Here is a 13,108-nt window from a genome sequence, read left to right as displayed (position 1 = left end):
TTTTAACAAAGAGTTAGAAAATATAAAGAACAACCAAACATAGCTGAAGACTACAATAACTAAAATGAAAAATATACTAGAAGGAATCAACAGTAGACTAAATGATTCAGAAGAATGGATCAGTGAGCTGTAAGACAGAGTAGTGGAAATCACTGTTGCCAAACAGAAAAAGGAACGAAAAGAAATGAGAACAGTTTAAGAGACCTCTGGGACAACATCAAGTGCACTAATATTTGCATTATAGAGGCCCCAGAAGGAGAAGAGAGAGAGGGCCCAAGAAAATATTTGAAGAGAAAAACCTCCCTAACCTGGGAGAGGATACAGTCACCCAAGTACAGGAAGCACAGAGAATCCCAGACAGGATCAACCCAAAGAGGAACACACCAAAACACACTGTAGTCAAAATGACAAAAATTAAAGAGAGAATACTGTTTGTAGCCTTTTTAGACTGGCTTCTTTCATTTAGTAATATTCTAACCCAATGACATTCTGGAAAAGGCACAGCTACAGAAAAAATAAAAAGATCATGGTTTCCAGGGGTTTGGGGAGAGGGAAGGAGAAAGGAATGAATAGATGGAGCACAGGAATTTTTAGGGCAGTGAAATTACTCTGTATGATACTATAGTGGTGGCTACATGTCATTATGCATTTGTCAAAACCCATAGAATATACAACATCAAGAGTGAACCCTAACGTAAACTATGGACTTTGGTTGATAATAATGTGTCCATGTTGGTTCATCGATTGTACCAAATGTGCCACACTGATGAGGGATGTTGAGGGTAGGGGAGTATATATGTGTGGGTGGGGAGGGCTATGGGTGAACTGTCTGTATTTTCTGCTCAATTCTGCTGTGAACTTGAAACTGCTCTAAAATATAAAGTCTACTAATTAAAAAAAAGAAAGAAAAGAAAAAAAGGGAGAGGGCCCAAATTAATAAAGTAAGAAACCAAAAAGGAGAAGTTACAACTAACTCCATAGAAATACAAGGAATCCTAATAAGCTACTATGAGCAGCTATATGCCAACAAAAAGGACAACCTAGAAGAAATGGGCAATTTCTTAGAAAGGTACAATCTCCCAAGAAGAAATAGAAAATATGAACAGACCAAGTACCAGGACTGAAATTGAAGCAGTAATTATAAAACTCCGAACAAACAAAAGTCCAGGACCAGATGGTTTCACAGGTGAATTCTACCAAACATTTAGAGAAGAGTTAATACCTATCCTTTGGAAACTATACCAAAAAATTGGAGAGCAAGGAACACTTATAAATTCATTCTTAGACCACCATCACCCTTATACCCAAATCAGACAAATATATCACAAAGAAAACTACAAGCCAATATCACTGATGAATACAGATGCAAAAATCTCAATAAAATAGTAGCAAACCAAATCCAACAACACATTAAAAGCATCACACACCATGATCAGGTGGGATTTATTCCAGAGATGCAAGAATTTTTCAGTATCCACAAATGAATTAATGCGATACACCATATTAACAAATTGAAGAATAAAAAACATATGATCATCTCAGTAGATGCAGAAAAAGCTTTTGATAAACCTCAACATCTATTATGATAAAAACTCACCAGAAAGAGGGCATAGAGGGAATATATCTCAACATAATAAAGACCATATATGACAAACCCACAGCTAACATCACACTGAGCTGTGAAAACCTGAAAGCATTTCCTCTAAGATCAGGAACAAGACAAGGATGCACATTCTTGCCACTTATATTCAACATGGTTTTGGAAGTCCTAGCCACAGCAATCAGAGAAAAAAAAAAAGAAATAAAAGGAATCCAAACTGGAAAGGAAGACGTAAAATTGTCACTATTTGCAGATGACATGATACTATGCATAGAAAATCCGAAAGATGCTACCAGAAAACTCCTAGAGCTCATCAGTGAATCTGGTAAAGTTGCAGGATACAAAATTAATATACCGAAATCTGTTGCATTTCTATACATTAACAATGAAGTATCAGAAAGAGAAATTAAGGAAACAATCCCATTTACCATCACGTCAAAAATAATAAAATACCTAGGAATAAACCTGCCTAAGGATGAGAAAGACCTGTACTCCAAAACTCTAAGATACTGATGAAAGAAACTGAAGACCACACAAACAGATAGAAAGATACACCATGTTCCTGGATTGGAAGAATCAATACTGTTAAAATGATCATACTACCCAAGGCAATCTTCAGATTCAATGCAATCTCAATCAAAATACAAATGGCACTATTCACATAACTAGAACAAATACTTTTAAAATTTGTATGGAAACACAAAAGACCCTGAATAGCCAAAACAGTCTTGAGAAAGAGGAACAGAGCTAGAGGAATCACATTCCCTGACTTCAGACTCTACTACAAAGCTACATTAATCAAAGCAACATGTTACTGGCACAAAAACAGACAATAGATCAATGGAACAGAATAAGGAGCCCAGAAATAAACCCTTGCACTTATGGGCAATTAATTAATCCAAGAACAGAGGAGGCAAGAAAATACAATGGAGAAAACACAATCTCTTAAATAAGTAGTGCAGGGAAAACTGGACAGGTTCATGTAAAAGAATGAAATAAGAACATTCTCTAACACCATATACAAAAATAAACTCAAAATGGATTAAAGACCTAAATGTAAGACCAGATACTATAAAACTACTAGAGGAAAACATAGGCAGAACACTCTTTGACATAAATCGCAGTAATGTTTTTTTGGATCTGTCTCCTAGAGTAATAGAAACAAAAGCAAAAATAAGCAAAGAGGACCTCATTGAACTTAAAAGCTTTGTACAGCAAAGGAAACCATAAACAAAACAAAAAGACAACTTACGAAATGAGAGAAAATATTTGCAAATGATGCAACCAACAACAGCTTAATTTCCAAAATATACACATAGCTTATACAGCTCAATATCAAAAAAACAAATAACCCAGTCAAAAAATGGTCAGAAGACCTAAAGACCTAAAAGAAGACATAGAGATGGCCAACAGGCACATGGAAAAACCCTACATCACTAATTATTAGGGAAATGCAAATCGAAACAACAATGAGGTATCACCTCACACCAGTCAGAATGGCCATCATCAAAAAGTACAAATAATAAATGCTGGAGAGGGTGTGGAGAAAAAGGCACCCTCCTACACTGTTGGTGGGAGTATGGGAATATAGATGCCCCTTACGAAACTAAAAATAGTTACCACACGATCCAGTAATCCCACTACTAGGCACACATCTGAAGAATATGAAAACAATCATTTGAAAAGATACATGCACCTCAGTGTTCGTATCAGCACTATTTACAATAGCCAAGATACGGAAGCAACCTAAGTGTCCATGGACAGACAATTAGATAAAGAAGATGTAATATACACAATGGAATATTACTCAGCCATAAAAAAGAATGAAATTTAGTCATTTGCAACAATGTGGATGGATGACCTAGAGGGTAGTACACTTAGTGAAATAAATCAGACAGAGAAAGACAAATTCTGTATATTGTCACTTACATGTGGAACCTAAAAATTAAAACAAATGAATGTATAAAATAGAAACAGATTCACAGATATAGAGAACAAACTAGTGGTTACCAGTGGGGAAAAGGAATGGGGTAGGGGCAAGATACAGGGTATGGGATTAAGCATACAAACTACTGTGCATAAAATAAATAAATAACAAGGATATATTTTACAGCACAGGGAAATATAGCCATTATTTTGTAATAACATATTGAATCACTATGTTGTACACATAAAACTAACATAGTATTATAAATCAGTTAAAAAGTTAAACTATACTTCAATAAAAAAAAAAAACAACAACAAACATCATAATAGAAATAGCCAGACTTCTTATCTCCAGGGGAATCAACTCTGTTTTGCAATTCATGCTCCAAGCTCCTGATGAGACCAGGTTAAACAAATCTCTAGCGGAGACCTCATCCTTACCTAGCCTTCCCCCTCTCCCCTAGCCTGTTTCCTTCACTCCTGCTGAGAACACTGCCTCAATAAATCACTTTCACAAGAACCTCCACCTCAGGTTCTAGGAAACCCGACCTCAGACCAGTGACTTCCTAGATTCTGGCTTGAGTGACTGGGTGACATCAATGCCAGTTATTTATTGAGTGAGAAGGGAAAAACAGTAAAAGAAGCCCATTAAGGGTAAGGTCTTATTTAGTTTTGATTCCCCAGAGTCTAGCACAGAGTATACTTTTAATCATTTTTTGAATTGATATATTAATGAATGAAATGTATTTAATGAAGGAAATGTATTCAATTTTGAATAATCCTTAGTTAGAGGTGACTTGGGACTCAAACAGATTGTCAAGTAGACAGTGGGATATATCAATCCAGATCTCAGAAGATAGGTCTGGATCAGACATATATTGGGAAGTTATAGGTAATAATTAAAGCCATGAGTCTGACTGAAATCATCCAAGATATACAAATAAAAGAAGAAGAAGTTCAAAACGGAACCCTGGGGAACACTTGATTTCAGGCACCCACTCCCATGGCCATGTTCCTGACGTGGTCATCAGTGGTAACTACGTTATTTACTAACAAAGATTTTGTGCAATCCACCTATTTTCTTTCCAACTGACAGTCCAGTACTCCCACTTTCTCATATCATTCCTTCTTTCCTAACTCGGTGTATATTCCATACCCATCATCATAACCACTTGGCAATTTGTCCCTCCATTTAACCTGGCTGTATCTTAGCTACTTGGTAAAACCCAGGCCTAATTAAACCGCCTGCACCGTGCCTATATCTGGGGCATCTGAATGCTGGGGCAGGTGGGTGGAGGAGAAATTACATTACTGCAGGGACTGCTTTCACTTTAGATCATGACCACAGATGTCAAATGGTTAGTTACCACGGCCTGGCCATCTACTCCTCCTCCCTAGTCTGTCCACGTTCTCACTTATGGCCCTGCGAGCTGTATTTTAGGCCATCTTCTGTTTCAGAGACTCTTCAGTCTACCTATACTGCTGATTCTATTTCCTCTTACCTTCTTAATGACTTTGCTTTTGCAAATGAACCTTGTCCCTCTGGGGGTCCTATCCACCTCCTTCACCATCAAACTGTCTTTCCTCTCCTTGGGGATTCCCACTGGACCACTAAATGCTATGGTCTAAGGCCTTGTCTTGGGACAACTTCTCCACTTACACGCTTTTAAATATTATTACCTAGTCTGACAGATTTAAATATCAGCCTTATGCTGATTACTTCCGTATTTTATTTCCAGCTCTGATCTCTTCCTTGAATACCAGATCCATCTACCCTATTGCCTGTTTAACATCTCCACTTGTATGCCTAATAAACACTTTAAACTTAATATCTAACCTAGAAGTCATGATCTTCTCCTCTAGCACAGCTCCTTCCTAGTCTTTCATGTCAGACAGTGGTACCAGTCTCTACCCCAGGCTTAGGCTGAGACCCTAGGAGTCATCTTTGAGTCCTCTCTTTTCCTTACTCCCTATAGCCAATCCACTGTCAAGTCTGCTCTGTTCTCCAAAACATCTCCTGGATCTAACATGTTGCTCTACTTCCACTGTTCCCAAGCCAGGATCATCATCTCTTGCCTAGACCACTTAAATAGCCTGACAATTGTTCTTCACACTTCTACCTTTGCCCACCTATAATTTATTCTTCATTTGGCAGTCAAATGGATATTTTTAAATTTTTTAAACAGATCACATACTCCCCCACTGGCAACTTTCCAATGGCTTCCCACTGCTTTAAAATAAAATCCAAATTCCTTCCCATGGCCTACAGTCTTTACATATCTGAACTTCCCCTGCCTGTTTCTCTGTCCCCATTTCATTACATTCTCTCTTTGCCCTTGTAAGCTCCAGACCACCCCCTTCTCCTTTTCTGGTTCTCAAACTTACCAAAGTTGTTCCTGTCTTAGAGGTTTGCACCAGTGGTTGGTTCCCTCTGGCTGACACTCTCTTCCTCCAGATCTTTGCAGGACTGGATCTTTTTTGTTATTAGGTCTCAACCTAAATGTCCGTTCCTCAGTAATCATTTTCTTGGCCACTCAACCTAAAGTCCTTCCCCACACTCTCATCACCTCCTATTATATCACCTGCTTTTCTTTTCATCACAGCATTTATTACTATTTGATATTTTCTTATTTGTTCATTTGTTTCTGGTCATTAACTGTTCTCTCTTTCTGAGATAAAATGCACATAAAAGAGATTAACCATTTTAAAATAAACAATTCAGTGGATTTAGAACATTCACAAGGTGCTAAAGCCACACCTCTATCTAGTTCCAAAATATTTTCATCATCCCAAAGGGAAACTCTGTACCCACTAAAGCATTTCTCCCTATTTCCTCCTCACTCTTTGCCCCTGGTAACCACCAATCTTCATTCTGTTTTTATGGATTTACCTATTCTGGTCATTTCATATAAATGGAATCATACAATATATGACCTTTTACATCTGGCTTCTTTCCTGTAGCATAACGTTTTCTGGGTTCGTCCACATCATAGCCTGTATCAGTACTTCACTTCTTTTTAATGGCTGAAGAGTATTCCATTGCGTACACATGCCACTATTTGTTTATCCATTCATCCGTTGATGGAGTTCCCTTCTTTTTTTCACCAGACTGTAGACTTGTCAGTCTCATCAAAGATGTGTTTAGAACAGAACCTGCCATACAGTGGGTGCTTAATACACATTTATTTTATCAGTGAATGAATGAATGAATGAATGATGAACACCAATACTTAAGGGACAGGTATAGGAGGGAAACCCCTAGAAGCAGATTGGGAAAGGCAGCAGGAGAATCAGTGGAGAAGAGTGTCTTAGAAGCCAGAGAATATGAGAGTATCAACGGAAAGGGATTAAGGAAGATGGCTTCTTTAAACTGTGTATTTAATGAACAACTACGAGGTCACTGGTGGTCCAAGCATAAACAGTGCTGGTGTAGAAGTCAAAATGCAGCAGTGGGTGGAAACCACTGGACTGAAAACAGTGGGCTGGGCCATGTCTTTCAGGGAACTCTAGGGCCTCCACCACAGCTTAAGTCCCCATGCCAAGAGCCACAACAGCACAGAATTTTCTTTCTTGGTTGACTCTGGAGTTAGGAAGGGAGTAATTCAGAATTTTAGAGGTGGAAAGAAACCCAGTGTTCGTTAAGTTACACAACAAACACTCTTGCATGTTTTTTATGTGCCTGCTGGTGCCAGGCACTATTTTAGGTGCTGGGGTTAAAACACTAAACAAAAATAGGAAAAGATCCTACTTTAATGGAGATCAAATTCTACAGGCAGGAGCCAAACAAACAAGCAAACAAATAAAATGTCTTATGGTAAAGTGCTATGAGAAAGACAGAAAACTGGATGAGGGGACAGGGAGTGAAGAGGGAGGTGCTTCTGTGCGGTGGCTTCTCAGGTGCCTCTGATGAGGTGATATTTGAGCAGACACTAATAATCCTAAAGTCCTAAAAACATCTGATATTAGAACAACAGAACACTTAGCAATTTATCACTTTTTTCCCTTCTTGCTGGACTGGACTGTGGCTTACGCTGGAGTCCTTAAAGATCAAAGTTTTGTTGATACACAATTTGCTAAGTCCCCTTAGAGGTTCCTATAGTTAAAATGAGGAAGTTTATTTACTTTACTTTATTGATATGAATTTTATTCTGTTCAAATAATTTTGGCATTTTATGTTGAAATGAAACAAAAGAGCATTTCAGGGCTTTAGATAACTCTAAAACTGTAGAAGTTAATGGTTTTAAGTCTCCTTCCTCCACAGTAGCTTATATCTTAATACCAGTCTCGACCAAAAGGTGATAGATTCCAGAAAGGCAGAAAAATACTCATGGGATAATTCATCCAATTTAAACATTTTCTGTTTTTGTTTTGTTTGCTTGTTTGTTTTTACAATTTGTATCCAATATTTGTAGATTATAGAGAGGAACTGAAATACTACATAATATACTTTGAATATAAGCAAAGGTAATGGCTGAGAATACTACTAGTTTCTGAAGTGAAAACCCACATATCTTTAAAAAATCTATGATTATTATGTTCAATAAATCAAATCACAAAGTAGAAAGCTTTAGCAGAGAACTGGAAACTAAAAAAGAATGAAATGAAAATTCGAGAACAGAAAAATACTAAAACTGAAACTAACCTACATGAGACCACTTCCTCAAGACTAGGAGAGATGGCTCTTTCATCTTATGCAGAGAAACCAACACAGAGAGTCAAGGAAAATGAAGAAATGGGGGAATATGAAATTAAAAACCCTTCCTACCTGTTTTATGAGGTCAGTACAATCTGATACCAAAGCTTGACAAGGACAACAAAGGAACATTACAGGCTAATTTCTTGTGAACATAAGGCAAAAATTCTAAACCAATATGAACAACCAAATTCAGAGATCAGGTGTGATATAGTCTAAGAATTCAAAATTGGGTTAACTATCTCACATCAAGAAAAAACACATTAACAGAGCAAAGGAGAAATTACGTAAATTCAATAGAAGCAGAAAAAGCATTTGATAAAATTCACATCAATTCATGAAAACAAATTTACTAATCTAGGAATAAAAGGAACTTCCTTAATCTTTTAAAAGGAACCTACCAAATATCTACAGAAAATATAATACATAACAATGAAATATTTAAGGCTTTCCCTTAAATGTGAGAGAAAGATGCTGGAAATACTACTACTTCTACCCAACATTTACTAAAGGTCCTAGTTAGCAAAATAAAGCAAGAAAAAGGAAAAAAGGTATAAAGGTTTGAAAGCAGGAAATCAAATTGATTCTAAATATAGAAAATCCAAAGAATTTATAGGACTGGAAAACATGTGTGAGTTCAACTGAATATTTCCATGGGAAAAGGGATTAAGAATCCTACTTTGCACGAAATTAATTCCAGATGTATACTTAAAAAAAAAAAAGAGCCAAAGCCTCTGGAAGATAACATAGGATAATATTTTTATAACTTTGGGACAGGCAAAAAGTATTAAATAGGACACCAAAAGATTAACTATAATGGGAAACATTTGTAAGTTTGAATGCATTAAAATTAGGAACTTCTAGTCATCAAAAGATTCCATTAAGTGAAGAGGTTAAGTAAGAATAGGAGAAGATATTTGTAATACACATAATCAACAAAAGGCTTATATCTAGAATATATAAAGAACTCTTAATAATCAAGAAGAATAAAGACAATGCAACAGAAGATTAGGCAAAGAAATCAAATAGACGCTTTGCAGAGGAGTATATCAAAATGGCCAATAAATTTATGAAAAGGTGTTCAACCACATTAGTTACCAGGAAACAAGAGTTAAAACCACATTATGGTGTTATTACACACTGACCGAAAGAGCTAAAATTAAAAAGGCCAGTAACACCAATACTTGCTGGGGTATGAACTGGCTCCAGCAGGGAAACAGCTTGGCAGTACCGGTGAAAGCTGACATTATGCATATCCTATGACCCAGCAATTCCACTCAAGTATCGATCCAGTGGAAATGTGGACACGTGTGCAACAAAGGACACTCACAGGAATGTTTTTAGCAGCATTACTTATAACAGACTTAAGCAGGAAATAACTCAAATGTCTGTCGACAGCAGAATGGATAAACTGTAGTATCACTGTATGTAATACTTATATACAATATAATGCTATAGAGAAACAAAGATGGATAAACTACAGCCAACTATATGGATGATGACTCTCAGAAACAATGTTGAACAAAAGAACGCATATAGTGTGATATCATTTATATAAAATTTACATATGGCCACAACGTATTTATGACATTAAAAATCAGGACTGAGGTTACCTTGGGAGCGAGGAGTGACCGGAAGAGGACAGGAAGGGAGCCTGTGGAGTGCTACTAATGTTCTGTTTACTGCCTGGGTAGGAGCTACACTGCTGTGTTCCCTTTGTGGTAGTTCATCAAGCTGTCTAATTCTGATTCGTGCGTGTTTCTGTACTACGTCAGAGTCAATAAGAGAGATTTTCTTTTTTTAAACAGGTACAAAAGATCACTTGTAGCTCTTTAAATACACAGATCTTTGAGGGCTCGTAGAATATCCATGGGTGACCTGCATTTTTAAAAAAGTGCCACCAGTAATTCTGGCCTGTGTTAGAGATGCAATACTTTGTAAAACATGATGGATCCTTTTCCTTTTACAGATAGTCATTGCCAAACAACTCGCAGACCCATCCTATTCAAGGAGAAACTTTTTTTTAACCACTAATGTACATATTAGTATATCATATCAGCGTAAGAGTAACCACCCTGTAAAGGGGGAAAAAAGTAACAATCAGCAACTCACCATGGGGAATACTTCATCATCACTAACCAAAGGACTTGTCATTTCTTTGGTATGAAATGGCAAAGCTGGCAAGGGAGGCGTGGCGCTTCTGTTTGGCTCACGATCATGGCTGAATCTAAAAGAGAAGGGCTGTTGTTACTGCCACCAAGGACACCTGCTTATTTACGTAGCTGAAGATTTAAATTCCTCTGACATCTGACTGGGGGGAAAACACAACAAAATGTTTGGGCTTGTTATCTGGGTATTTTTTTGAAAATCATTTTCCTGATAATTTCTACTCCACTTAAAAGACTTCGAACGATTAATAATGAAGCAGAAAACTTTTGTAATTGTTAAAAATATTCTGCTAGACTTAATGGCTTCCCTTTCTGTGTTTTACTGTTGTATCTCTTTGCCATTTAGTTAAATAACAAGAAACCAGTTTGAGAAAAATTTCAAAACGGTCACCATGGCTGCCCTTGACAGTTCTAAATAGATACTCTTCTTCTATTCTCTATTTCACCTAAGTTCACTGGCTTTCTTAACAGAATTATACTTTTTTTTTTGATGCTAGAACAACTGTCCATATAATAATTCTAATTTCTATAGGGCTTAATAATTTATAGGATGTTTTCAATTTACATCATTTCTGAAACTCCTCCACACTTAGCTGTATGACCTTGAGCAGGTGACTATATCTTTCTGTGACTTTAATTTTTTCACTTACAAAAAAGGGTTGTTATGAGGACTGAACTCAACAATTTGATGAAAGGCACAGTACATAATTTGTTGTTTGTGCTAAAATATAGAGTTGAAGATGAGCCTGAATACACCAGTCAGATTTTTAAATTTTGGTATGCTAACTAAACAAAGTAATAATAATAAAAAGAAACAAATGAACTTACCCTAGAATTTTACACAAAAAGGTCCTAACAGTATGGGCTGTTTGGGACTAAATAAGTATCTTTCTGAACATTAATTCTTGAAAGTGGGGCTTAAATTTCATCAAACCCATCTAAGGTCATGAAAACATAAAAATCCCCTCATTCAAAATTATTTACTTTTACTAATAATTCAAATTATTACCAGCATTAACCATTTCCAAAGCCTTCATATTTTAACCACACAATTCAAAAAAATTTACATTATTTTTCTCTATTCTTACCCAAAGACTATCTATCTATACAGGCTTGTTTCTTATTATGCAAACATTTTCAAAGCTACGCATACAAATAGCAGTAAAAGTTAAGTGAGGCATCTGTAAACCAGTACATAAAAACAAACACAGCATGCTTCCATTCTTGCTTATCTTGAAATAGATCTTTTTTTTAAAAAAAATCCATTCTCCCAAACCATAATTACCATGGAAACAGAACAGCAAATTAAACTGAAATAACATGGTTTATGATGTGCACAATAAAATGCAACATCCCACTGTTCAAATAGAATTATGACAGTTGCAGAGTACATCTGCAGAGAATCTTCAGCTGAACCTTTTAATCTGAGTGAGGCTACCATCTATATATTGCAAAGCACAGTGGAATAAAATAATATAATTATAGAAGTGGTTCAAGAAATATATCTCTCTGTAATCTCAATTATACAGAGATTTCAGGGAAAGTAATATTTGTCCTAAATTATCGAAATAATCATCTCAATTACCCGCTTTGCTTTGGTGTATAGATACAGCTTTATGGTCCTAATTACTAAAATTTATATACGGACATTCTTTTTATTATAAGATCAATAAAATATAGAGATTGAAAGGAAAGACTACATTATGAAGTAAAGTACTTTTGCTTTAAATCATCTTTATATCTGACAAGTTCTTCTAGAATACAGCTTCTCAAATACTTCATAAAACCATTTTGCAAAAAATGCTAAGTGTATCAATTTAAAACCTATCTTAAACATTCTCTCAGAAGGCTTTTACTGCCCTCGCACAAGCTCGTCTGTCCGGTTACCTTTTCCACAGGCCCTGAGCCGAAGTCTCTGCCTACTTTGCCAGGAGGGCAAGACCCAGCTGCTTTGTTGGGGAACAGAACTCGACCCAACTTGAGTCAGCTTGAGACTTGAGTCAGCTCTGCACAGTTCACAGAGCTGTCTGATGTACACCCAATCCTGGCCCTCCATCAGTTTTATAGCCCTCCCTGGGCTGTAGCAGAATGTCCTCAGCGTGGAACAGGATTCTGTCACAAACTGTGCCAATTTACCTGCTTCCAGCCTCGCCTCCTAACACTCCACATGCTGCTCCTTTGCTCTGTGAACCACTCATTACTTCCTGGCCTAGATCGCTCCTCCTGCTGCACTTTTCTGTAATGGAGCCACACCGTGGTACAAAAATTTACTCCATACAGTTTTTGCTTCTGGATGACTACCCATTCCTTGACATGGGATCCTGTAGAGTGGTTATGACAAATCTGACTTTGTGGCTTTTTAGTTTTAGAAACTTTATTGACTAGATTTGAAGCAATTTTAATGATCAATACTTGTGATTGCCAAAATCTTTCCAGTACATGATATAACTTTAAAAATCATATATTCACTTTTGAGTATGAGGCACAGATAAAACTCCATTTATTACAAAATCGATTTGCCATTAAAATTAGTTATATACTAATAGCTCTGGATACCACTACTCCAAGTTAGTGTAAAAATTATCCTTAAATATCAAAATTCTAACTTTTAAAAAACTTTTAAAACATTCAATACATCCTCACCAGATTCAATTACATCCCATTTTTTTAAAAAGTGCCAAATAACTTTTTTATTGGAAAGCAAATCCTTTGGAATATCCT

At 36.5% G+C, this 13,108-nt stretch overlaps 1 protein-coding gene across 6 annotated transcripts in view; it reads right to left on the bottom strand.

Moving 5' to 3' along the window:
• DEUP1 (deuterosome assembly protein 1) overlaps window positions 1-13,108 on the bottom strand; it is an 89,951-nt gene that overhangs the window by 10,415 nt on the left and 66,428 nt on the right. For all 6 annotated transcript variants that reach the window (XM_064492807.1, XM_064492809.1, XM_031460544.2 and 3 more), the window contains one exon: window positions 10,332-10,446. In XM_064492807.1, the coding sequence (XP_064348877.1) occupies window positions 10,332-10,446 (115 nt within the window). The remainder of the gene's footprint in view (window positions 1-10,331; window positions 10,447-13,108) is intronic.

This window comes from Camelus dromedarius, chromosome 12 (assembly GCF_036321535.1).
Source record: "Camelus dromedarius isolate mCamDro1 chromosome 12, mCamDro1.pat, whole genome shotgun sequence".
Lineage (NCBI taxonomy): Eukaryota > Metazoa > Chordata > Mammalia > Artiodactyla > Camelidae > Camelus > Camelus dromedarius.
Note: the sequence above shows the minus strand (reverse complement) of the source record. Positions and strands in the feature narration are given on the sequence as shown.